The sequence below is a fragment of the Dromiciops gliroides genome, chromosome 4, assembly GCF_019393635.1.
Source record: "Dromiciops gliroides isolate mDroGli1 chromosome 4, mDroGli1.pri, whole genome shotgun sequence".
Lineage (NCBI taxonomy): Eukaryota > Metazoa > Chordata > Mammalia > Microbiotheria > Microbiotheriidae > Dromiciops > Dromiciops gliroides.
The window spans coordinates 180,206,744-180,234,230 of NC_057864.1; the positions used below are offsets into that span (position 1 = coordinate 180,206,744).

General features: G+C 44.2%; 1 protein-coding gene across 7 annotated transcripts in view; it reads right to left on the minus strand.

Annotated features, from left to right (window-relative positions):
• Nucleotides 1–1,924: 1,924 nt before the first annotated feature.
• ATP6V0A1 (ATPase H+ transporting V0 subunit a1) overlaps nucleotides 1,925–27,487 on the minus strand; it is a 58,638-nt gene continuing 33,075 nt past the window's right edge. For 2 of the 7 annotated variants that reach the window (XM_044004762.1, XM_044004760.1), the window contains exons 14-23: nucleotides 27,288–27,378; nucleotides 22,710–22,828; nucleotides 21,971–22,187; nucleotides 20,201–20,308; nucleotides 19,299–19,373; nucleotides 16,246–16,353; nucleotides 15,146–15,163; nucleotides 11,499–11,616; nucleotides 11,039–11,210; nucleotides 1,925–3,753 (exon numbers count right to left, since the gene is read on the minus strand). In XM_044004762.1, the coding sequence (XP_043860697.1) occupies nucleotides 3,660–3,753; nucleotides 11,039–11,210; nucleotides 11,499–11,616; nucleotides 15,146–15,163; nucleotides 16,246–16,353; nucleotides 19,299–19,373; nucleotides 20,201–20,308; nucleotides 21,971–22,187; nucleotides 22,710–22,828; nucleotides 27,288–27,378 (1,120 nt within the window). In that variant the 3' untranslated portion in view covers nucleotides 1,925–3,659. The remainder of the gene's footprint in view (nucleotides 3,754–11,038; nucleotides 11,211–11,498; nucleotides 11,617–15,145; nucleotides 15,164–16,245; nucleotides 16,354–19,298; nucleotides 19,374–20,200; nucleotides 20,309–21,970; nucleotides 22,188–22,709; nucleotides 22,829–27,287; nucleotides 27,379–27,487) is intronic. The other 5 variants (XM_044004766.1, XM_044004763.1, XM_044004767.1 and 2 more) reach the window with 3 other exon arrangements.

Consider the following 27,487-nt stretch of genomic DNA (forward strand, 5'->3'; position numbering starts at 1 on the left):
ACCCTGAAAGATCAGCACAATCCCTCCTCTGACACGGGAGTGCGGTGCTATACCCTTGTTTCCTCCACTAAAGCTCTCCCGGATAGCCAGAATTAGCAGGAGCCCCGAAAGTGTGTGTGGTGGGGGTGAAAGAGCTGAAGAGACCTAGAAATGGTATTGCAGTTGAGCAGTAGCTGTGTCCCCTAGATTGCATGGGGCAGGGACTGAACTTGTCTCAAGTTATAGTGGCACTGAGTAGGGCACACTTTGCAGGTGTCTGAAGCCAGTCAATAAACACCCATTAAGGGGGCAGCTAGATGGCGCAGTGGATAAAGCACCGACCCTGGATTCAAGAAGACCTGAGTTCAAATCTGGCCTCAGACCCTTGACACTTACTAGCTGTGTGACCCTGGGCAAGTCACTTAACCCTCATTGCCCCACAAAAGAACAAAACAAATTAAAAAAACCACACATTAAGCACCTACTATGTGCTAGGCATGGTTGTTGTTTGTCCTTGGCCCTTGAAGAGGACTATGATATCAGGATGATGTCATGACTTGTGGTGAATTAGGTTTAAGTGAGGCAGGGCTGTGCAAAATCATCAACCTCACTCCCTCCTCCAGAGCCATCTGGGTACAGTGGCAAGAGTCACACACCTAGTAAGTGTCTGAGGTCAGATTTTTGAACTCAGATCATCCCAATTTCAGGGCCGGTGCTCTATCCATTGCGCCACCCAGCTGCCCCCGAATTTGATGTTTCTTGAAGGAAGTCTGGGAAACTTAAAGATGGAGGTGAGGAAGGAGATTCACCCCCAACACAACATCGGGGACAGCCAATGCAAAGGCAACGAGTCTAAGACAGTGCCATGTTTGAGAAAGCAAGTAAAGGCAGTGTGTGAGTGCACGGAGGGAAGCCAAGTGTAAGACTATAAAAGTAAGACGAGACCATGGTATAAAGAGCACTGGGCATAAAGTGGAGGAGTTTATAGTTTATCTTGGAAGTAATAGGGACCTCACTGAGGAGAGGCATGGCAGGGTCAGGCCTATGCTTTTGGCAGCAGCTAGCCTGACCCCCACTCCCACCCTCATTCTCTGAACCAGCCCAATGCCTCGGATTCCTGATGTTGACTTGCTCTGGAAACAAGCCAAACCTTCTATCTCAATCAGCTCCTCTCCTGTTAGGCTGGGAGAGGGAGTTGCTCTCTCCCAAACAGGCTGAACTTCAGATCCTCTTCTTGGAGACAAGCACAGACCTGACATCCCAGTTAACTTCCCCCTTAGACCTCTGGGGGAGTGGTGGGTGGTTGTCAGGGACCAGGTGACATGAAGAGGTCAATTCTCTCCCCCACTCCCTGAGTACAGGCTGCTTCAATTCTGCATTCCTTCTGGCAGTTGCCCTTTTGGCTTATGGAGACAGAAATGCAAGGGCAAGAACAGCAGGGAATTTGAGTAAGAGGAAGAACATGACCTCCCTCAATCCCTCCCTTCTGCCTACCTACCAGAGGGCCTCCCATATTGCCTAACTGCCTCAGAGATGGTGCTGAACTTTTACTCCATTATAGAGGTTGGGGCAACAGAGCCAGAAATAGCCCTGTTGCCTGGTCCCTGGCCCCTGGGGAGCAGCAACTTGGAGGGGAAAAGGAGGCTTAGTGCCAAGTCTATGGACAAGATATTCATCTTCCCAGGACTGTTTGGGTGTGGGGAATCGGGTTGGTCTTCACCGAACCCCTCTGGGTGGAGTCCTTGGGAGGGAAGGTGCCAAGCCAATGTGAGATAAGGCCAGAATTCCACAAACTAACAGCCGTGGCCAGGGTTGCTCTAGCTGCAGCCTTGGGTCAGGCAGAGAGCAATGCTAAGGGAATGGGCAGAGCTGGTCAGAAGCAGGGAGGAGGGAACCAAGTTGATGTGAATTAAGGTGCTGAGAAAGGACAGGGACAGAAGCAGCCTTCTGAGTGAAGCTAAACACACTTTATTCGGCACAGGTGTGTTTGCAGAGGGCCCTTGCACAAGGCTTTCCTTTGGGTGACTCCACTTTAAACAAACTCTACTGTAAACACACATCACGGGTCATGTAAACAGGGTCCAGGGTGGGCAGGGGAGCACCATGCATGAGGAACTGAGGCAGGTCACAGCCATCTCTGGCTCATGCATTTCTTTTCCCTGGGGAAGTACAACCACTCTCCCCTTCACCCCCAACCATCTTCCTTCAGAGGAGTTGTGCTCACATGTCCCAGACAGATTTAGACGTACTTTCACTGCCCGAGAGAGGGGGCAGCAGTCAAAGGAACTCCCTATATTGATTCGTTTGTAAAGGTCAGGAGTGATAGTAAGAATATGGCCAGCCAATTGGGGGAATGTGTGGGGACAGATGCCAATTTAGCTACAACTGTCATGTCTATTGGGGTCACTGTGCCAACACATGATTAAAGGGCCATAAACCTGACAGCCGGGTGTAGGTCAAGGGGAAGCGTATCCTCCGGAGGTTCAGTTCACTGATCTCCATTTAGCCACCTGGGTGGAGATGAAGCTTCCCTTCCCCAGTACCACTTCCCATGCCCAACTATAGCTATTTCTAAAAATAAGTTTGAGGGTGGGAAGGGGCTAGGACAAGATCTCTGAAAAACAAGGAAGGTCCACCAGTCTCACAAAAAGAATCATCATGAGTGGCCATAGTCCATACCAAAACAGCATGATTGTGGAGTAGGGAAGGGGTCAGGATCTTTGGGGCTCTACTGTTTAGTTCCGGATAGGATAAGTCTGTGCAAAATAGTGTTCAGCTTTCCTCACACACACATACACACCCCCAAACCAGTAAAGAGATGGGGGACAGAGGAGTTGTGAAAGGCCTGGGGTGGGGGGCAGAGGATAAATGTCAGCTAGTGGAGGGAAATACCAATGGGTTAAAAAGAAAACAATCTTGCTCTGGGTAACTCATTCTCTGTACTTTGGACACATGGGAAGGATTAAGGAGTTGGAAATCGCAAGAAACCTCCTTGGAATATGTGGGTTTTGGGGAGTAAAGAGAGAGGAGTTCCTGGCCCTAAGCCCAGGCTACTTCCAACCTCTTTCTGCTCCAATTAAGCTCCAGATAACAACAAAACTCCCAAAGGTTCATGGTTGATGGGCACAGGGAAGGAGGTACAAGTCTCTACCTTCCCAGATCTGTTGCTGAGTTTAAGTGAAGTTCCTCCTTCCTGAGGACAGAGAGATGGGAATTCCTCCAATAATTCCTGCTAGAGGTATAGGGCACACACATCAAGAGTGGGGAGCTATTGTTCTCCTCCTGTGACAAGAGGGGAAGAAACAAAATGATGCCAACTCCCCCAAACACCTGTTGCTGCTTGGGTGCAAATGTGAGAAGGGTAGTGAACCACAGATTGGGGAAAGAGAGGGAGAGGTCGTCCCTCTGGTCTCTGTAATGTGTAACGGGCAGGAGGCTGGGAAGGTAACTTGGCTCTCTGGTCAATGGTTACGTCAGAAGCACAGTTGGGCTGCTCAGGCCATTCACGGAACACAAAGCTGTGGGGACCAGGAACAGAACAGGGGAGCAATCACAGTCTACATGACTTCCACAGATGGCTAGCCAGGCCTCAGGGATCACAACAAATACAAAGACTGGAGAGAAGAGCTAATCACCATAGTAGGGGCATTGGGGTATATTGGGCCAGCCTGGGCCACTGCTCACTCTTCAAACCTTCCTTCACGAATATGTTCAAAGGAGAAGGGGATGAACTGGAAGCCAGTCCCACTGTAGAACTTATTCTGGAACTCAACCCTAGGGAAAGGAGGACAGAGAATAACATTCATCATTATACAGCACTCCACACTCAGAGGAATGGGTTGCCTTGGGAGGGAGTGTGCCCCCATCACTGCAACTTTTCAGGGAGAGGCTGGACAATCATTTGTCAAAGATGCTGTAGTTATGGGTTTGGATGGGCTTCTAAGGCCTCTTACAATGCAGATTCAGATAAACTCCACCCAGGAAACAGTCCCTTAGGGTCAGTCTCACAATTTTATCACTAAGAATACCTTCCGCTAACATCTGACTTCCCCAGCCTTGGAACTCCCAGAGCCACAGAATGTCCCGAGAGTCGGAAGGACTTCTGTCAAGCCTCTTCATTTCACAGAGGAAGAAACTAAAGTCTACACAGAAGAGAGTGACGTGTTCAAGGCCATACATGACTGTCCGTTAAAACCATGACTTGCATGCAGTTTGATGTTCTTTGTCCCACACTACGCTGTCTTTCCCTTCGTTGTGCCCCTCTCTCACACCTTCCTCAAGAACACACTGGTACTTGTCTGTATCCCACATAACCTGGCATACATTTGTGGTTAATGTTTTACTCTCTAGCCTGATATCAGTGTGTGCTCTTGCCTTGCTACTGGAGTCAACCACTCTGGGTCTTGGTTTCCTTATTTATAAAATGGGGGGGGGGGAGCACAGGAGGGAAGATCGGGCTAGATTAGTTGTCAAACTCCTGGGCAGCCAGAACCAGATGAAAATGTAACTGGGAAATGTTTCAAAAAATAAAAGAAACAACAAAGATAATGTGAATTTGTTGTTTTTTGAGTCAATATGCAGCCCTCAGGAATCAGTTTCTCTTTGAGTTTGATACCACTGGGCTAGATGCCTCCTCAGGTGATTTTCTGCCAGTAATCATGCATCTGATTTGAATCACACACTCCCCAAGGGCCGGATTTGTGTCCATGCAATTTTCTTTGCACAGCTCCATATGTAAAAGATGCTTCATTAAAAGTTATTTTTTTTAAGGTGAAATGTTTCTACTGTCATGGGTTTTTTGTTTAAAGGTCCCATAGACACACCCAGATCCACTGTCCATGTTTCCCGGGCCCCCCTATTTGGGCTTCAAATGACCCATTTTCACCCAGAGTCTAACACTACAGCCAGGATCTAGAAACCTCTCTGCATGTATTTGCCTCACAAAAGACACATGGAGCCCTTCTGGGACAAATGGTGCTGGGGGGTTGGGAGGGAGCGGGAGGCCTCTGCCTTCCGGAATAAAGGCAGGGGCTTGATGATAACACATCTGAGCCATCACAGGGGAGCACTCAACAAATGCTGCTGAAGAAGTAGTGGTTTTTTTGGTAGAGCTACAATGGAGATTTTCTATTGAAATGTGACTATTCCCAGGAAATGGGGGAGGGGAGGAGGGGAAGTATTCTTAAAGCATTCTCAGACCACAAAAACATCTTGTGAGCAGGAATTCTTCTCTTGGGGACCGAGGGGAAAAACAGAACCTCAACTCAGTTCCCAAGCTGCTTGGCCTCTCTGCTCATGGCAGTGTCCCTGAGGCTAGTTTGAAACTCAAAGGGAGGTAGAGAAGGGAGGCCTTTTCTTCTTTAACCAGACTGATATGGAGGTTGTTTGGCTGTTGCTTCTTCTTATAAACTCTATCTTAAGAGTATGACCCTGGACAACTGCCCAGCCACCAAACAACATCCAAATATGGAGAGAAAAATATGTGATTCAGAGGGGGAAAAAAAGAAAGAGAGAGAGAGAGAGAGGCGTGTGCAGCTTCTGAGAAATATTTTCCATCTGGGGCCTTCAAGACCCTGGGGGTTCAGGAACCCCCAGGTGGGGGTTGGGGAATGACATTCAGAAGATGAATTCCTTTATTGGAACTCCTTTGAGACTCTGTCAAACACAGGGGTTCCTTTGCTCCCTCATCCTCCAATCCAAACCCCAAGGATTCCCACACTGAAATCTCAGAAGAGTTATGAGAAAATGGGTGGGTGAGGAAATAGAGGGAGCTTTTTCCTTGGAAGTGCCTTCTCTGTGCCCTGTGAGGCTGTTGGGGTTGCTGAGCTACTAGGCCAGGCCTCCCTGGTAGCAGAGTAGATTTTTCCATTCAAAAGAGTGTGTGCTGCCTTCCCCCAACATTTCACAAAGGCTCCCCCAGGATCCCAGACATTCCCTGGAAGTCACAGAGTTTTCCTATAAGCACCTTGGGCAGAGGTCTTCTTCACTTGGTTAGGCACTGGAACAGTCACATCACTGCCATGGGGGCAGTGCTACACTAGCATGAACTCTAACTTAAACAATGCAAATATTTCTAATGCCATAATACATGAGTGAAGCAAGGGGCTGGCTGTAAGATGTCTTCCTTCCCCCCACCCTGGTCTCTCTTCTGTCTGCCACCCTCCATAGGCCACACAGAAGGGTAATAGCTCTCCCCTTGGAGTCAGCAAAGTTAAAGACCAGAATACTCAATTAGAGATTGCAGCTCAAGAGAGAAAGGGCCAGAAGCCGGCCCGGACTACATAAAGTGTTCATACACACACAGTGGTGAGAGATGAGCAATCTTATTGGTGGTTCAGAAGAACTCCCCACAACGGCCCAACCCCAACCTGAGCACAAGCTGCTCCTAGCAGCCCAAAGGCAGCTTCCAATGCCGGACACCTAGTTTACATTTATGCATTGGTGCTTCCCTGGGGTTAGAGAGCCCCAGACCAAGGGCCTAATTCAGGCCTCCAGAAGTTGGGAGAGTATTTCCCTTAGCCCAGAAATCATACCTTAGGAGGCTCTTAAAAGGAACCAGCTGGGCCTGGGGCTAGCCTGATTTCACCTCCCTGCCCCACCACCCTGTGCCCCATAGCACAGAACTGGAAAGCACTCTCCTTCTCTTGTGAGGGAAACGTGCACTTCCTGAGAAAGAACAAACACAAAGTCCGCTGGGACTGGGTGGGGTAGGGCCATGGCTTGCTGCCTAGTCAGTTTTTCCACCAGCCAGGGACATGCTACAAATTACTCTGTGGGGGCCCACTTTGACCACTCCCACCCCTCTACCTTTCTACCAGGGATTCAGAATGTAGTTGCAGGAGGACCTGAGGAAGTCCAACGTGTGTCTCTGCAGACTCTGCCCAGGCTTCAGCCCTTGGTGTGTGCCAATATACGTGACTCAGAAGGGCCGACGGCATCACACTCACTCAGAGGTCCTATCATGTTCTTGAGCAGAAGACAAGTGGGGCACTCCATCTGAGGCCCCAGTGTTGTACTACTCTTTCTGGGTGTGAACATGGTTGTCTGTGCTCATGACCCATTTGCTCAGAAAATACCCTCCCCACAGTAAGCTTCAATATAGTTTCCCTTTTCCTCACCCCATCCCCCCCAACATCACTCATCTATTCAACAGTCTCTTGGAGCCCTCTTACCCATCAGCCACAGTGGGTGTGAGAGGGATGAGAGAGATGGGAGGGAAAAAGGAGAGGGGAAAGAAATGCCCAAGTTGAAAAGGGTTTCTAAAATATATACTGATATATGTTGAATATATTAATTATATTATATATAAATATATCATTAGTGGCCATATTTAATATAATTTTATATATGATGACCTTTTTTGGGGAAAACGTCAACTTATGTCTCAGCACTCAGGTTTATGAACCATATTTCCATTTTCTCTAGTGAAACACTGTTTTCATAGAAAAGAATCACTTTGAATTTGGCCTAGAAGCCTAGGAAGGTTGATACGGTCACATCCCTCCAATGTCTGCTAACGATGTGATAGCAGGCGTGGGAAGCAAGAAGAAGGAAAGGGAAAGAGAAGAGATACAAACTGTAGTTCAAAGGGAAGGGGTTTTCATGCAATAAGAGAACAAATGACTCTCAGAAATAGCCCATTCCACAGCAGCACTGGCTCCTATTTGCCTAGCATGGGCCTTCCTGCAACCTTTAGATTCCTGGCTCCCACACCCCTGGAGAAATAATCCCAGACCATGAACTTCACAGGATGGGGAATCAAAAGTTATCCTTTTTCCTGCTGTCACTGAGCAGACCCAGAAATTGCATAATAGGGTGGTCCTGTGAGCCAAACCTGGGACACATGGGCTGAACAGCAAGTGGTAAAGTACATGGTACCAATCCTGCCTGAAGGACATCAGGAAACATAGCAAGAATAGCGCTGCAGCCGGACACGGCCAAAACAGCTGTTCTTTGCCCCTTCCAAGATGGCCACGAGTCAGAATTCTTCCAGCAACTCTATCTCAACTTGGAAGATCCCAGGAATACCATGAAGTTGCTGAAGCACATCCAAGCTAGGAGAGGGGGGCGTGCAACAACACCCTCTCTTGTGGAGAGGACAGAAGGGGATTCTCCAACCCAGCCACTGGAAATTTCCTGGAGATGGTAGTAAGTGACTGGGCAAAATGAAAGAAGGGGCAATAATTGGATTCTTAGGAAATGTTGCAAAGGGAAGTTGTCGGTTCTGCTTTCCTCCTCCCCTTATGTGCCAGCTAGCGCTTTTGAAAGGCACTTAAGAGGAAATCTATATGCTAACACCAGAGGATCAACTAGGCAAGGCAAGGTAGATAATGTCTTGGAGGGGGGAAACACATAGAGGAAGAACGATGAAGAAAGAGTGACTGAGGGCCTGGGTTCAAATTTCAGACACCTATTAGCTTGTTCAACACTGAACAGAACCATGAATCTCTCTGAGTCTTCCTGAGTTTCCTCAACCATAAAGAGAAGCTGTTGGAGCAGACAACCTCTCTGATCCATTCCACTTCTAATCTAGGAACCGATAAATCTGGATTTGAGTCCTGACTTTCTCTCTATAGTTCTGTGATCATGGGCAAGTCATTTCACCCCTGATGATTTCTGTCTGACAGCTGATTGGTAAATTTTCATAGGCTATATAATTGTGAATTAGTAAAAATGTCATAAATATACATCTTTAATGTCAGAAAATTCTGCTCATATCAGGTAGGGGTTTATGTTGTGATAAATCAAGCTATGTTGGTTACAAAGAAAAACATAACACTTCAGGGGACAGAAACACACAGAAGGTGCAATTTTCACACTGAGCCTGGAGGTCACAAAATACCATGCATGTCCTGGTTTTGACCAATGGAATCTGTTTTCTCTTTTAGAAAGCGTTAGCTTTTTTTTTTTTTTTGGTTGGGCAATGAGGGTTAAGTGACTTGCCCAGGGTCACACAGCTAGTAAGTGTCAAGTGTCTGAGACCAGATTTGAACTCAGATCCTCCTGATTCCAGGGCCAGTGCTCTATCCACTGTGCCACCTAGCTGCCCCCGGAATCTGTTTTCTCAATGAGTTGAAAAAAACCTGATTTCATCTATCAGGACTTGCATGTTTTCTCAGGCTTATTCAGAAGAGAAAGGAAACCTGAAATCAAGTCCCTCAGTTGGGCCCAGGATGAGCACTGTACTTCTAGCCAGGAGAGTGGACTACCACCCAAAACTCCACTTTATCTGGAATAGGTTCTAACATACTAAACAAAAGTCAGAACGATAATGCTACTAATGCCAATCAGCATGGGCAAAGAAGTCCTCTTTCTCCTGGCTTCACCAAGCAAAGGCTCACTGCTCTCTCTCTTGGCCCTGTAATGACTTAAGCAAAGGAAGCAGCCAGCCAGACATTTAAGCTAGAACATGGAGAGAGGAGGTGATTGCTCCTTGAGTCCTGGAGACCGTGGAATGAATAGGAAGGGAAGGAAGCCAGGGAGGGTGAGAAAATGTGACTCATGCTACTATGAGTCACCACATGCTGGTTACTCAGATGTTCCTTTTACATCAAGGGCCTAAGGAAGTATGATGGGAAAGAGAGCTGATAAGCTGAGAATGGGGTGATGTGCCTTTACAAAATAATTTGCCACTCTTGAATGCCTCAGTTTTATTCCAAATGAAAGAGTGGTGGGATAGGAACTGCAAAAGACTAAGAAGATGAGAGGAGAGAGAGGGGAAAAAATGAAGCCAAAGTAGAAAAGGGCAGGGGAGAGGTGTTGTAGAGACAACAGACCAAACTTTCTTAAAGGAATGAGCTGGCAAAGCAAAGCAAAGCAGAGTGAGCTTCACACCTCACACTTCACTCTCAAGGTAGACAAATAAATAGCTGAATATAGCACAACAGCTTCAGCCAGAGACAAAGCAGATTAAAGGCAAAGATAAGAGGATAACACACCTACCTAGAAGAGAAAAGGTCTCCAGCTATGATGTGCAATTTTACTTGAAGAACAGAAATAGCTGGAGTTCTCTCGGGAGAGTCAGAGCCCAGGTCTGGGGCCTCATGGAATGTGAGTGTTAGAAGAGTCCCTACAGGCCACTGAGTCCCACGATCTCATTTCATAGAGGAGAAAGCTATGGCCCAGGGAAGGGAAATGACATATCTAAGGTGACCCAGAGAGTGGTGGAGATGAGTTGAGGTCTTGTGACTGAGGTAGCACACATGGGAGCTCCCCTGCTCTGGCCATCCCACTGAACAGTCTTCTGTTTGCTACACAAAGGAAGAAGGGCGAGGCCAGCCAGATCTTCCAAGAGTCAGAATGTTACAAGCTTTGTTCTACAAAAACAACAATAACAACAAAAAACCCAACCACACACACACACAAACCCCCTTTCTTCCTAAAATCTAAAACCACATTAAAGCACACACGCCAAGCCAAGTTGCAGAGACTAAGTGAGGGCCTGGTTTCTAACAGTCATTTCTGCAATGTTTCCTCTCAATTTAACCCTGAGTTGCTCCTTGCAAAGGCAACTTCTTATATTTGCAGAAGAGTAGATTAACAGAAAAAAAGAGCTGGTCTATAGGTTGAAACCTAGAGAGCCAGTCACTTGTCAAAAACCTAAAAACTCATACTATGGCTTATATTTCCTTAGGATCACAATAGCAAACACGTGAGCAAAAATCAGGCAAAATTCTTTCAAAAGAGAATTCGGGGGGTCTGGGGGAAGACCCAAAGACAAGAATGGGGAACATGGAAATCTCCACTGAGGAAATTTCACTGGGCTAGTGGAAGGCTGAAATGCTTTTCCAAAGGTAGGTCAGGGTTTTTTTTGTTGTTGGGGTTTTTTTTGGGTAGTTTTTCTGTCAAGCATTTTTAAGTCATCTGTGAAGAGGCAAAAATTAGTCAGTTTCCCCAGGACAGTCCAATATCCTACCCTAAAGGAAGGAGGAGTGTTTGAAATTTCCAATGGGAATAGGTATATGACCTGGGAGGGCAGAAGGCTTTGAATTTTCATCTCAATGTTATCAGCAATATTGTGGTTTTCCCCACTTTCTCCGCAACCTCCCCAGCCTCTTACCAGTGCAGCCTCAGTGCATGGAGGAAGGCAGAAAGGCCCTCCATGACCAGGAGGATGGCAACAGTCAGTGTGGCAAATCCTGCAAAGATGAAGAACAGGCCCAAACCTCCTGCTAAACTCGGCACCTTCAGGCCAATATGGATCACCATGGTCCAGAGCACCTCGGACAGCTCTGGAAGAGGAGGGAAAGTGCAAGCTGTCAGTGTATAAAGGGGCCCGGTTTCCTTGCTTAGGGCCCTATGTTTACTCTTGTAGGCTTCTCGCTATCCTAGCTCTCACAGTGCCAAACTGTACTGAAAACTGAAGTTGCTGACCTCTTCCTGCATTTTGCCCTGGATTCATTTTTGTCTTTGCCCAAAGCCTCAGGAGAACTAAGGCTTTTATAACCAAACTATTAGGGAAGTATGCTCAGGGAGCAGGGTTGGCCAGTAGCATCTCATCGTAGGAGAATGATACTCACGTGCATGAGCAAGGCTGAGGGCCCAGAGCCGAAGGTAGGAGGCTGTGTTAGAGATGCAGCCCAGGCAATATTCAATAGTGTGGATGGCTTGATGCACCATGGTGTCACCAAAGTCGAACTGTTGTAGGGAAAGGAACCAGGGAGAATATATGAGAGCACACACAGCACCAAGGAGCAGCAGGCATCAGAGGAGTCCTTGGCAATGGGACCTGAGCAAAGCCACTAAGTGTTGGCTGCAGTTCTCACAGTTGGACACTCACTTCTGGAGCAGCTGTGAGCATGTAATGTCAAACCTGGCTCTTACTTTCCGTTACAGTATCCCCTAGAAGCTCTCTGGATTATCCTAGTTTTTCTCACTAACTTAATCTGTTTTTGTTGGGCAATGAAGGTTAAGTGACTTGCCCAGGGTCACACAGCTAGTGAGTGTCAACTGTCTGAGGCTGGATTTGAACTCAGGTCCTCCTGAATCCAGGGCTGGTGCTTTATCCACTGCACCACCTAGCTGCCCCCTCACTAACTTAATCTGAATCTGATTCTTTTAACACTATATAATTACACATCTTTTCACCCTAATAGAACATAAGCTTGAAGGCAAGAATTCTCTTGCCTTGGAGCGTTTATTCCAAGCACAGGACTCTCCTCTCGGGATGCTCAATAAGAGCCTGTGGACAGGTACCTTTGTCCCTGACATTTCATGCCACAGAGATTCCAGAAAAGGGACTTGAAGCCTTTGTCCAAGGTATTAACTTTTATTGCTTTTCCTCTGATATGCCATTAGGAGACTGACTGTTTCTATACTTATGTGATTAATCCTAGGCTGCTTCTGCTCAGGGAAGAGAAGGGAAAACCTCACTGGAGAGAGTGCCCTGAATCTGCTCTAGGGCAAGGCGACCTCTCATTTCTTTGTGACCTTTGAAAGAACACAGGGAAGTTATTTTGCACATTTTATCTGGGTACTCAGTTTAGGCCAAACACGACCCTCCCTTTACCCCTTCCACTGTCATTTTTTCCCCAGCCAGTTTCCTTGCAATCACCCAGAGTTATTTTCAAAACAATGGGAGGGGGTCAGGATTCAGAACTTGACTATGGGCTGCTCCCAGAGAGGTCATAAAGCCAGGGCACCAAGTGAAAGAACCTAATGGCCTCTAGAAGCCCAGAGTGCTCCTCACTTGCTTCCCACTAACACAGGGGGAGTGACAAAAAGGTCCTGTAAAGAACCACCAGAGTCCTAGATCTCTCCCCTCCTAGAACAACCACTTCCCCCCAGACCAAGAGATTGGGAAAGAAAGCTTCCTGTAACTCACAGGTTAAAATTCCACAAACACAACAAACACTCAGATCAACACCACTGGGCAAGGCAGGACCACTTTAGGCCTCCAAGAGAGCGCTTACCATTTCCCCCTCCCCCTGCTCAAAGTCAGAGCCTCAGAAAAGAGTTTGGGGAAAAGTGCAGCCCATTTTCTATTATAGTTTATTTCTTTCGATGTGAATGTGACCCCGCCCCAAGGGGCACCAGACACGCATGTGGGAAGACATGTGAGGCCTGCCCATGCATATGGAATGGCTCAGTCAGTTAACTCTGTGAAGGCAAACGCAGTCCTGGTATGTCCCAAGGGGGGTAGGCCCTGCCCTGACAGATCCCAGGACAGAGTTCATCTGATGAAAGCAGGCTTTACTTTGGCCTTGGGCTACAATACATTCTAGTGTGTTTCTGAGCCTTTCCCCAGGATAGTTTTCTTAAGTCTTTTTAGCTACCTCTGAAAAAAACAAAAAAACCTGACAGCTCCAAGGAATGGTGAGGAACTCAAAACAGTTTTTTAGTTCCCCCAAAGCCACAACAAAAGAGAGCCATGTCCTAGTTCGGTGGAGTCCAATATTTTTTAAAAGATTCACTGATGAAAATAATTCCTCTCTCTTGGCCTTTTAGGAGCTTCCTCTTCTATCGCTTATGGTTACCCTGGAAAGGGAGGAGGGAGTAACTAACACCGCTCCTCTACTGCAGATTAAATGGGCCATGCCCACGGCTGCAACTGCAAGTATTTCTTCAGACAATCAACTATTCACATCTATTCCTAAAACACAAAATTGCCATCAATATTGCCAACTAACAGGGAATATGGAACAATACCAGACAGTGTAACTGGGTTTTTACCAAAGTGAAGGAAAATTCAGGCAGAAGTAGTTGATTTTTTTCCTTGACTTGGCCAGATAAAAATTGTCTGTCTTAATTATCTGGATTTGGTTGTAGAGACCCAACTCATGGGTGCTTAGTAAGTGTTAAAATGTTATAACTATTTAACTATTTAACCATCTCAAGGAAAGTGTCCCTGGATATAAGCTGGGAGGTTAAAGATTTTGTAAAATATAACTGGTCCTCCTGAGAGGGTAAATTCCAATATAAAAGAGACAAATGAAGAAATCTATACATGGAATTTTTATGCTCTTAGTGACTAGGTGAGTTATAGCCCGATTTGGAAGAAGCCCAGAAAATGTGTCCAAAGTTGCTGGTGTTACATGGGTGTTACATAGGTGTCCAACACACACACACACACACACACACACAGATTAGCTAGGAAATATCCATAGAAGACTGACCAAGATGTGCCACAAAGACCACTTGATGCTAGAAATAAGACCATGCAGTCTTCAGAAAAAGAAAATACTTCCTATTTCACTACCCACTCAGGGAAAACTGGGAAGTGGGGGTGGGGGAAACAGGGAATACAAAGTTTTGTATTTTGCTATTTTAAGGAGAACTTCTGGGGAAAACACAAATGGAAGAACTATGAGGTCCTTAAAACACATACACATACACATACACATACACACACACACACACACACACAAACAAAATCTTCTGCATCATTAAAGTGAACTGCTGTCAAGCTATATCCCTCTTCTGATCTGCAGGCTACTTGAGAATTTTGCCAATTTTCTCTTCCCTCTACCATAAAAATCTGAGTATATTGGTATAATAGTAAGCTCCTCTTCCATGAAGAGCATAGTTACAGGAGATGTGGAGTCAGACAATCCGAGGGGAAAAGCCTCCTCTCAAAAGTTTTGCTCCTTCAGCTTGTGTCACAGAGGTCATAGCTGAACTCCAGGCTGAGTGAGATTCAAGAACATTAATTATGAGCATATTAGGATTTCACCAAGCTGATGAGAGCAGCAAAAGGCTGGCTGTATCTAAGATCAGGGGGAAATGGTAGAAATGGCTCATAAGCGCTTGGTGGCAAGGAAAAAAACACAGTTATTCCTAGTGGCATAGGAACTGCAACATCACAAGAGAGGAAGACAGACGTCAATGTGATTTAGCCCCCAATGCAATAACCTCAAGAATGCCAACTCAGTCATCACTTGCAGTTTTTTGTTTTTTTCAAAAGCCATTCTCAGTTGACCTGTAGAGGTATTGGATCAGCAAAGTCAAAGGAAACAGAAAGACAGAGGTGAATGACATGAGATGCAGTTAATGCAGATGAGCTAAGTGTTAAGAACACATTTCATGAAGTGTTAGACATGGCCATGAGATGCAAGCTGCAAGGCTATGTGTATGTGGCCAGGGGATGCGGCAAGGTCAGCAGAATGATCACAAGGATGGGAAGAGAAGCTCCAGATAAACATGAATGCAAAGCCAGCTTTAGTCTTACCACTTCGTCCTCGGAAGGCTTGAAAACACAAATTTACACTTAGTGTGAGGCCATACCAAACACGATTACAAGCATTGAGCACATGGTTAATTTATCTTCTCTCAGTTAGACAAACAATGCTAAATGCTGTTAATGTACTAGAAGTCTCTCCTCAGAATACAGGGAATATATAAACAGCAGATTTTTGAAACAATAAAAGGATTTTTTAAAATGTGCTTTGACCCTTTCAAAATATTCCTTTTTTAAAATCCAACACTCAGATACATGGTGAAAGTGGCTGGGTAGGCTAAAATCCTGAGATTCAGCCAGGTGGTGGTTAGACCCTCGATCACTTATCAGCTTTAAAAAGGACAATAAGAATAGATGAGCCATTGTCGTTAACAATTCGGACACATTTCACAATCAGGTGTTTGGAGAGTGGTGGACTGACAATGACTTTACAAGTCATTCCTGGCCTGACCAAATGATTTTTTCAGTTTCCCTACAGGAAGGAGGAAAACCACCTCCACAGCAGCTTGCAGTCAGAGTATCTGAAATAAGAGCGCTGAAGCCAGGACAAGGATTGCAGAAGCTGGTCTAAAAGAATTCCACCATTTTCTAGGTGGATGGTCTCCCCTCCCCCCAGCAATGTAAAAGGAACAGGATCATCAAAGTCAATGGGAACAGTATAAAACAGAGTAATAGCTTTGATTTTACTGATACCAAATAATTTGGGCACTCTGTGGGATGGCAGAGGCAGGAAGAAATGCATGGTCCTTGGACCAGTACAGCATGTACTCCTAGTATCAAGAGTTCAGGAGCCAAGCTCTGCCCTCAGCCTAGAGAACAAAGGGGCTTGCATAAAGTAGACTACCAGTGACATGTAGCCTCAAGAAGCTGAACATTAGGACCCAGACTGCCAGAGGTTCTGTAAGCAGCACTGGGTTACCTGGGAGCAGCGGCCCATTAGAGAATGCTGTGGAACTCTAAGAGTTCAGAAAGCAAGCTGAATTTTAAGGAGGAGACCAAGAGAGAACAAGGCCTTAGGTGCCCAAAGTGGAGGGAGAAGAATCTCACGCCACTGTCTTGCTGATCCTAAAGGCCAAGATTCATGATCTTACCTCATCTGCGTCCTCTGAATGGGTGGAGAGCTGGTCATGCTGAATAATCTCAGCATCCTCCTCAGTCGGTCCGTTGCCCACCCTGATCCCACCAAAGTTGTGAGTTCCCTACACGGATGAACAGAAAGAGTAGAATTGCCTGGACTTTAATGTGACATTCAGTGAGTGGGGAGGGGCAATGGTTAGTGCATACAAACCTCAGAAAAGCATCATGTTCTTACACCACACACACACACACACACACACACACACACAAATCCCACTTTTTTTTTTAAAGCAAAGTGAAAATACAGAACGTCCAACAAACCCACGCCTCCAACCCAACCTAAATTTACAGCTCCATCCTGTTCTCGAAGAAATGTGTAATTCTGCCTGCTGCATCTGAAAAAAACAAACCTCATCACAATCAATATCCATCAAGAAACCTGTTTGAATGAAATGCTTAATATAAACAGATCGGAGTCACAAATCAACCTTCAAGGAGTCAAGTTTTTGTAGCACTGAAGACGATAATTCACACAAGCTAGGTAGGCTAGGCAACAAGTGACTGTATCAGTCTGATAAACTCCTGACAGATCTATATTCAAGCCCTCCTGTTTCACAGATCTATGACTGTTCTCTGGACACTCCCAAGCAAAAAGAAAAGGTCAGCCCCTATCAGGGCCGGAGACACACTCATTCCACATATAACTTTTGCTAGGAGACTATACAGAAGCTTAAAATAAATAAATTAAAAATCCCCCTTCCTTAAATGGAGGATTCTGGAGCCTTAGAACAGCTCCTTTTATAGGCATTTGGTCAGATCCTGAGCTCCTCCACATACAAGGACAGCACAGAAATATCTCTAGGCTAACAATTCTTAAATCAACTTGATGAATAAGTACTCAGGTTTAGAGAGGGAGGAGATCACTTCTGAGTACAATAAAGCAGGGGTAGAATTAGAATTATACCCGACCTACAAGGGCCCCAACATTCAGCCTCGATCTGCTGTACATTTGAAGAGGTTTAACTTAACTGTTCTTCAAGCAAACCCTTCCAGCTCCTGTACACTGAGGACAGTTCAAAAGGGCCAAACAAGAGAAGGGCTGCTCCTCTGTCCAGCAGTCAGCCATTTCAGCTGCACTAACGATAATTCAGGCAGGCTGGGTTACTTCCCCATAGATTCCCTCTCTGGACTACACCTTTCAGTATCTATCTCATGCCACAGCCTACTAACCAATATTTAGAGTAATCCTCATCTCTTGTTCTGGCTCAGGCTCTGGGTTGTGCTACTGAATGTGGTGCCTAAGGACTCTACAAGGACCACATGCTAAATGATGGTAGTAGAACGGAGGGGAAAAGAGAAAAAAGTGATTTCATTTGGCACACAACTTTAGTTTCTGACTAGGGGGGAGGGTTGTGGGATAGAGGCAGCAGAGTAGGGGAAGGGTGGGGCTCATTAAAGTGGAAGGCAGACTCTGAAGGTTTCCACGAACCAGTTGATAAAACAGAATCAAGACAGATGGGACATCCCAGAACAGACACTGACAGGCCTCTTTACAAGAGAGGGGGAAAACACTGTGAGAGCAGTAAGGGACACACACACAGACACACATGACTGGCAAATACAAAATAACTTGTTACACAAAATACACAACAAAGATAAAACATAACAAAATTATGTTAGTGTTTGGATCTGCAGCCCATCTGTTTTCTTAATCTAGAGATCCTAATGTCTAAAACTACTATAGTCCCAAAGACCTCTTGCTCTCCTCCCAGAATGGATGCTTTGTCAACAGCTTTTGTTGAGAAAAGCCAATCAGTACACAGGCTTCCAGATCCTGAGGTAAAACAACACAGTAGAAAGTCACAGAAGAGGAGGCCAGACCAAAAGCATCAAGATATTCTCACAAGGTCACCTTAACTTTATTAAGAAAAGTAGAGAGAAGAGTTTATGGAAAGAACAGACACATCAAGGCAATGTGCCTTACATTTTCTACTTGCAGGGAAGAAAAGAGTCTGTATGCCATAATCATCAAGCTAATGCTTGATAGTCGCTTACTATGTGGCAAGCATGGTTCGGTATTGGTGGAGCATCAGTACTAAAATGGTCTCTGGCTAAATCATCAGCACTTTTTAGCTTAATGCTAGGATGTTTAGGAGAAACTGAGTTTAATGTTATCAGAAACACCTGATGTAAATAACACCAAGGACATAAATAACCTTTCCTTTTCTTTTAAGGGTTTCTGATACTACTGGTGTACAGAAGTATGGTTATGAGTCATTTTTGCCAAGATCCTCTATATGTAATGGATATGTGCGTGTATGTGCATTGCTCTCCTAGAACACACCATGCTGATTTGGAAATTGCCACAGGATAAGATCCTATTAAGAGGTTTGTTATGAACAAGTATTTAATATTTTCATTTCAAATAACTATTGCTGAATAACTAGGCAGTAGTAGCGAGGACAGACGGCAAACTGATTTCTTTTACCAGATATATGATACACACAACATAGCACGTGTGATACTGGAAATCTCATAGGAAAGGCTGGGGATACAAGGGCTCCCTAAATTTTCACAAAGTCAAAGAAGCATATAAAGCCCTCCTCTGGAGAGAAGACAGATTATTGCTTCAAGTAGTGAATGACTCAATATCAATTAAGTATAGGAAAAGTAAATTCAGAAGTCATATAGATGAGCTTGCCTAGAAGTTGAAAATTCCCTCTTACATAACAAAATACAGGGACATGAAAGTGGATTTGCCCACTGTTGTCATTTTGGGTTAGGATCACAGGGCTAAATCTGGAGTACAACTAGTTCCATAGAAGTTACTTTCCTTGCATCCTGGCATATGAACTTAGCATGTTATAATTATACTGATGGCATCAGAATTTGTTTTCAAGAAGTAGAAATCTCTTCTGCTACAGTCCCAATAAGCAACCAGGACATACTTCCCAAGAGTCATACATGCCCCACGCCCTCAGTATAGTTATTCTGGATTCTGGTACATGACTAGGAAACTCTTTAAAAATACGTAAAGTGATTGTTGGTTGGTTTCCAATCCACTCACTGTTGCAGCCGCTGCTGCCTCTAGTCCCTGCTCGCTCTGGGTTGGGCTGACTGGGGCCTCCACAGGCTGCCCTTCCTGATAGTGAATGGAAGAGAAAGGAGGAGGAAAGAAAAAAAAAAGGGGGGAGAGGGATAGATTGGTGGCGGTGAGGAAGGGAGTGATGGGAGACGAATGGAAGGTACATGGAAGATGAAAGATGGTCAGAGAAGGGAGAGGGAGTGTCTTGTAACTGCACGGCTCTGCAACTGAGCAAAACAATCCAAAAGCTGTTTGAGAGTCATGCAATAAAAGCATTCCTGTTTCCCTAGGCACGCATCCGGAGTTAACTATTGTTACATAGCCAGAAATGAAAAACAATCAGATGTACATTAGCATTAAGCTTACAAAGGTATGTATGCTGCTTTAAAAAGAAAAAAAAAATCAGCTCTGCTTCAAATAAAACCTTTTCCCCGGATGTATTGGTCAGTGAAAGTATTACTGACTCATTTTAACAGACAGTGGTGCCTCAGCATTAGCCCTGTGGTTTCCTAGGCAAACCACAAAACTAAATTCACCCAGTCACCATACCTATAGCCCCACTCTGGCTGATGCTTTTAGTTTTCATTGGCCACAGGCTGATAAGAGTAAATATAAAACAAATACTTTTTTGGGGGGGGTGAGGGAGAGGTAGGACAGAAGGAAGATTTGGTTTCTCTATTCCAGCCATTTAAAGCTGAATCTAGAGTTCTAAGAAGCAGACATATATGCTGTTGTTTTACAAGGTCATTAGACAAACCAGGACATGTTATATAGAAGGCATTCTAGGCAATATCCTTGAATGCAATTAAATTATTCAGCTGCTGATCTTAAAAAACAAAACCCTAGTAGCTTTGAGCAGAAGTACATTAAAATCAGTCACCCACCAAATGCTTCCTTCTTAAATACTGATGGCGAAGGATCAATGGCTTAAACACCAGCATCCATGGAACACACAGCATTGCAATCACCACCAGAAAACACTGAACTCCTTGCTGAAGAGAAAGGAAGAGGAAAAACATGTTACATGTAAATCCATGAGGTCAAACACACAATGTTTCTAATCACAGCTCAAATGTTCTCTAAGACAAATGCTGTTCAACAGCCCAGTCTCTTAAAACAACTGGAAGATGTGCAGTATGTTTTCAGAGTTTAGGCCTTTTCCTGAGAAAACCTTAAACAAGCCCTGCACGCTTCAATATCTGCAGCCACCAGGACCTCCACAAACTCAGCAGTGTCTGGATCTAGAGTTAGATAAACAATCCAAACCCAAACAGTAGGCCTTAACACTGAGAAGGCTGCACTTAGGTGGTACCATAGTGCCAGGCCTAGAGTCATGAATACTCATCTTCCTGAGTAAAATTTTGGCCTCAGACACTAGCTGGGCAAGTCACTTCACCCTGTTTGCCTCAGTTTCATCATCTGTAAAATGAGCTGGAGAAGGAAATGGCAAACCACTCCACTATCTGTATTTTGTTGTTGTTATTTTAAAATTGGGGGGGGAGCGGGAGCAATGAGGGTTAAGTGACTTGCCCAGGGTCACACAACCAGTAAGTGTCAAGTGACTGGGGCTGGATTTGAACTCAGGTCTTCCTGAATCCAGGGCCGGGGCTTTATCTACTGTACCACCTAGCTGCCCCCCAGTATCTGTATTTTTGACAAGAAAACCCGAAATGGGAACACAAAGAGTCAAACATGACTGAAATGACTGAACAGCAATAACAGAAGAGTTGAGGACCCCAAGTCTGTTTAGGAACAGAACCATAGAAACTCCAGGCGCATCAGATTTCTACAAGTGGCCTAATAGGCCAGGCCTATAAGCCATGAAATGTTCAAGATTTTCAACCTGTATTGCGATTTGAGCTTCAGAAGGTAGCTAAGACCCTAGGAGGGTAACTGTACTCTGAGGGGCTACTCTGAAATGCCCCAAAAACTTAATTCTTTTTTTTGTTTTTGTTTTTTTTGGCAGGGCAATGGGGGTTAAGTGACTTGCCCAGGGTTACACAGCTAGTAAGTGTTAAGTGTCTGAGGCCGACTTTGAACTCAGGTCCTCCTGAATTCCAGGGCCAGTGCTTTATCCACTGCTCCACCTAGCTGCCTTCTTATTATCTTTTAACAATCAATTACAGTGGACAGATACGCTACAACATATTTTTCTTCCACTTCAATTTTTCACTTAAAATAGTGTTCATCTCCATAGTGAAAGAATTGCTTTTTTGCAAAGCTCAAGGTGTTGTCTCTAAATGGAAGATAAAGGAAGAGAGACCAGAAAGGAAAGAGAAAGGAATAAACATTTATACAGCACCTACTATATATGCTAAGCACTTTTACTAAAAACGATCTCATTTACAAATATTATCTTGACCCTGTGAATTAGATGCTGTTTATTAGCTCCAATTTTCAGTCCAGGGAACTGATGCAAACAGAGGTTAAGTGACTTTGTGAAGGTCTCATGGCCAGTAAGTGTGTCTGAAGTGGGATTTGAAATCAGGTATTCCTGACTCCAGGCCCAGCATTCTATCCACTTCATCACCTAGCTCCCTAGATCTGAATGAGTGACAACTAATGCAAAGATACCTACGTCTAAAACACCGTATCTTCTAATTGCTGAATAACTGAGTATATCAGACTGATCTAACATTCTTGGGATCACCCACCTGCCCAGAATAAAGCATGTTATTACTGGAGTCCGAATAGGAGAAAAGGAACATGTTTATAAAATGGATCAGAAGGCTCGGTGCATCCTTAGAAGAATAAACATCATAGGCTGTCCATTTATAAAAAATGAGGATGACCAGGTAGCCAAACAATGAGGTCATGAAGATAATTTCAGGAATAAACTCAAGGTAGATATTCAGAGGCTTCTTGAAATAGCTGCAGAAGGAGAGACAAAGGATCAAGGTGAACAGATTATCTTTAGGTAGGGTCACCCTTCTCTGAACAAAAGTACCCATGAGCTGTAACCCTGGCTCTTCCCCAATTTTGTCTTCACTACTTTTAAGAAGCAGCAGAAAGCAACTCTGGCATTATAAGAATATTCTAAAATCAAACTTTAGCCCCAGTCTTAAGGATCTTGAAAGGAATTCTAAATTATGCTCCTCTCCCCACTCCTCCTTTAACACTAGCAAATGGGAAAGGGACTTTAGAGTGTATACCCCTGGGTTGTATAACATAATTATCTACATAATTTATGCAAACAAAAAGACTAATTTTTAAAAAAATATTTGAAAAGCACTACAAGTTGTAAATGCTTAAGAGGAATGTAGGCCAATCTCATTCTGAAAAATGAAATTAAAGGAATAGGAAACCTAAAGAACAAAGGCCTAATTAAATACTCCCTGAAATGCTGACATTTTTCTAGCCAAGTATACCACTGTATCAGAAACAGTAACTCACGTATGGTTGAGAAGGCTGAGAGTAACACCAAATGTCATGTGGATTATTCCAAGGATGACAGACATTTTCATCTTAAACGAGTTGAGGAAAGTCAACTTATTGGTAGCAATATTCCAAATCTGTGATATAAGGCAAAATTAAAAAGAGGTCAGAAATATTGGGTAGATGCAACAAGTTTCACTAGCAAAAGTATTACAGATTTCTCTCTCTCTTACGCCAACACACACACAGCATACACAGTCTCTGTCATACAGACACAGACACACACAATCACCCTTAAGCCCTGAGTCATGTCACTCTCTTGCTCAAAAACTTTTAAATGGTTTCTTTATGACATACCAATTAAGTTCAAACTTCATCTCAAACGCAAGCTTCTTCATGATCTGGCCTCGTTATACCTGTCCAGTCTGAATTCCACAGCCCAGGGAGACTCCTTTCTGGACTGTTTATGCCATTTCCTCCATCTGAAATGTTCTTTATATATCCCCTCATCTGTACCTGGCTATATTCTACCCATCCCCCAAGATCTAGGTCAAAATGCCACCTCCCTTAAGAAGTCTCTCCAATCACCCCAGCTAGAAGTGATCTCTTCCTCCCCTCAACTTATATACTGAACTTAGTGCCATTCATATAGAACTAAAGACATTAAGAAAAAAATTATAGCTATTGGGTAATAGACAGTTTTTCCAATAAGCACACTGAAGGTAGGTAGGGATGTGACTTGTAAATCTTTGTTTTTCCCACAAAGTAGAAACAAACAGGTAGATACCCAATAAACATCTATTGAATTCATTAAAATAAACCACAAAAAAAATTAAATATCTCTCTGCAAAGGTACTCTGCTTGATACTAGAAATACAAAAATGAAAAATGGCATGATTTTTGCCCTTGAGGAGCAAAAAATCTAGTGCAATGGTGAGAGGGGTAAGATACATACACAAATAATATAAGTTAAAATATAAGTGCCTAGATATCAGAATAGGATAACAGAAGAGGGAGAGAGAGATCAATTCTAGTTGGGAATGGGCTGTGTGGAGGAGGTGGCAATTAAGTGAGGCTTTTTAAAGGAAGGGAAGAAATTCAAACAGGTAAAGACATAGGGGAAATCCATTTCAGGTATAGGAGAAAAGATTAAGAATGCATTGAGGTAGGCAAGGGCAGGCTAAGGCCCAGCAATGGCAAGTAGTCCAATTTGCCTAGAACATAAGGGGCCTGAAGAAGACTATCAAGGTATCTTGGAGCCAGACTGTCAAAGGCCTAGTATGTCAGTCAGGCTATGGTATTTGTACTTTATCATTCACACAGTGGGAGGCCACTGTAAAGGTTTTTTAGCAGAAGGACATGAACAGTAACCTTTTCACTAGGAAGATGATTTTGGCAGCTATATATAGAATAGAGGTATAGAAGAGGGAAGTGGAAGAGACCAGTTAGGAGGTTATGATACTAGTCACCTGCAGCTGCATGAAGCTAGAGAAAGTCCAGCAATTGTGCTGCCTGGAACCACTACAATTTGTTTTCTAATTTCACCTGGTTCTCAAGGCAGCAAGGCAATCCCTTAGTCCTTCCTAATTGCTATTCCACCCCATTAGTGACTGTTCTAAACCTCCTCTCCTCTATTCAAGCTTCCTACAAACCTTCCTGACCCTTCATAGCTAAAGACTTTGCCTTGAACTTTACTGAGAAAATAAAGAGCATTTACTAAGATCTTCTCCCCTTCTTACACCTCCCCTCAGATGAAGAGGTAGCACTTCTCACCAAGGCCAACCCTTACATGAAACTTGAAGCCTATCCCCTCTTATCTTCTCTAGCAAATTGCCCATGCATTCATCTCCTCTGTCCCCCTATTAGATTCCTTCCCTGCTGCCTACAAACACCAAGTCTTGCTAATCCTTAAAAGGCTCAAGCTAACCTCTATGACCCCTTCAAGCTACTGTCCTATGCTTGGCCAAACTCTTAAAAAAAGCTGTCTGGGAGCAGCTGGGTGGCGCAGTGGATAGAGCACTGCCCCCAGATTCAGGAGGCCCTGAGTTCAAATCCGACCTCAGATACTTGATACTTACGAGCTGTGTGACCCTGGGGAAGTCACTTAACCCTCATTGCCCCGCCCCCAAAAAAGCTGTCTACATTCATTGCCTCCACATCCTATCACTGTTCTCAACTCTGTAATATGACTTCTGATCTTACTGCTCAAATGAAACTTTGATTTGCAAAATTACCAGATTTCTTAATCGCCATATCTGATGGCCTTTTCTTAATTCTCTCCTTCTTGACCTTTCAGTGACATCTGCCACTTAGTCACCCTCTATTTGTGAATACTCTCTTATCTTTGGGTTTTTGTGACACTGCTCTCTCTTTTGGTTCTCCACCCTGACTGGCTGCTCCTTCTCAGTCTCCTTTGCTAGGTCACCACCTATATGTCACGTCCTCTAATTGTAGGTAAATCCCCAAGGCTCTGTTGTGGGACCTTCTTAATTAAATGGCTACTTTCTATTGGTACCTGGGCCTTTGTGTCTACTGACAAATAACTCAGAATCCTGTTGGAGTGACTATGCTCGGGGCATTAAAACAATGGCCCCTTACTGATGGTGCTCTTAGAAAGTGATTATGGGGGGTAGGAACTTTAGCTGTTAAAAGATTTGTTATAGGGGCAGCTAGTGGATAGAGCACCGGCCCTGGAGTCAGGAGTACCTGAGTTCAAATCCGGCCTCAGACATTTAACACTTACTAGCTGTGTGACCCTGGGCAAGTCACTTAACCCCAATTGCCTCACTAAAAAAAAAAAAAAAAAGATTTGTTATAGAAGACCTGTAATACAGAGGCATTGACTATAATGCAATTTTAATTTTTACTACAGTAATTTGTGTTGCATCCTATATCCCCTAATAGACTATAAGTTCCACGAAAACAAGTACAGTGTCTTACATAAACTTTCTATCTCCCCCATGACCTAGCACAGTGCTTTGTATTCAGGAGATGCTGATGTTTGATTTTTTGATGAATTTTTTTTTAAAGGATGCTGAACTCAACAAAACTGGAAAGAAGAGATGCACTCTATTTATTTTTGTGAGGCAACTGGGGTTAAGTGATTTGCCCAAGGCACACAGCTAGTGTTAAGTGTCTGAGGTCGGATTTGAACTCAGGTCCTCCTGATTCAGGGCCGGTTCTCTATCCAGCGCCACCTAGCTGCCCCAGTGCACTCTATTTAAATTCTTCATGATGAAAGGTCTTCAATGACACATTAAATTATAGTTTCTCTTCATTCAACTATTCTTAAAAAGAAACTCCTTATCTAGCTTATGATCTAGTAGATCTGATCACCTTTACTTCAGTTCATTCATCAAGCATTTACTAAGCACCTACTATGTGTTAAGCACTGGGAATACAAAGACAAAACACTAAGCAGTCCTGAGCTCAAGGAGCCTTTTATTGGAGGGAACTGACACAGAAAAAGAAACACAAAATATATACTGATTTCCTGCAAAGTAATACTGGGGAGGAGAACACGAGCCACTTTGGACCTGGTGGGGGGTTCAGGAGGGAGTATCAAGTGGTATTTGACCTGAACCTTGACGAAAGCCAAAGAATCTAAGAGACAAACGAGAGGAAGAAGTACTTTCTAGCTACAAGGGACAGAATGTACAATGGCACGAAGGGAAGGAATGGAGTGGCAAGTGGGATGTATGGATAAAAGAGTGTTGTGAAGAGGAGTAACATACAATAAACCTGGAAAGGTGGGATGGAGACAGACTGTGGAAGGATTTAAATGACAATTTAAACCCAGAGGCAAGAGGGAGTCACTAGAGCTTCGTGAGCAGAGGAGTTCTGTGGTCAGACTTGTGCTTTAAGAATATTAATTTAACAGTTGTGTGAAGGATGGGCTGGAAAATAGAAAGATTAAAGGCAGGTTGGCCAGAGGGAGGGGAGAGCCTGCTGTAATAGTCCGAATGAGAAATAATAAGTGCCCACACTACAATAGTAGCCATGTGAGGGGAGAGTAGAGAATGCAGGCAAAAGATATTGTAGAGGTAGCATTACTTGTAAGGCTGAGAATGGAAATCCCAAGTTCCTCCAGAAAAGAGGCATTTTCACCCTAATGAGATTAGTTCAAAGAAGACTAAAACTTAACCATGGCTTAAGAAATGAGTTTTAATATGAAGGCTGCAATTTCAATATCAGTTTTCCCCTAGTTTACCACTGAGCCACCTCCACTGACAGGGAGGGATACTTCTATTTATTTATTTATTTTTGCAGGGCAATGAGGGTTAAGTGGTTTGCCCAGGGTCACACAGCTAGTAAGTGTCAAGTGTGTGAGGCCACATTTGAACTCAGGTCCTCCTGAATCCAGGGCCAGTGCTTTATCCACTGTACTACCTAGCTGCCCCCAGGGATACTTCTAGGAAGAAAATTTGCAGCCCTGTTGCTATATTCACTTATGGCTTTGACCACTACCAACTGAATCTCCCTGGAAAAGTTCCAGGTCTCTGAAGATTCCACAGTTAAGTTGTTTTTACTTTCTCGTAACCAAGGCTCAGGTAAAACACAAAAAGGAGTCACCATATAGGAAGAAAGAACTCTTACCGGATCAATACCGAAAGGGTAGGGTCCCTCGAATACACCTTTGATGGCAGGGTCTAACTGAAGAACAGGATTCCCTAGAAGTGTGTCTTCCCTAGAGAGGTTAAAAAAAAATTCACTTTTACTGGTTTGACCAAGAAAGGAAGACCTTGGGATAGAAACTGGCCTTGCAACAAAAAAACAGAAACTATTATTTCTTAGAG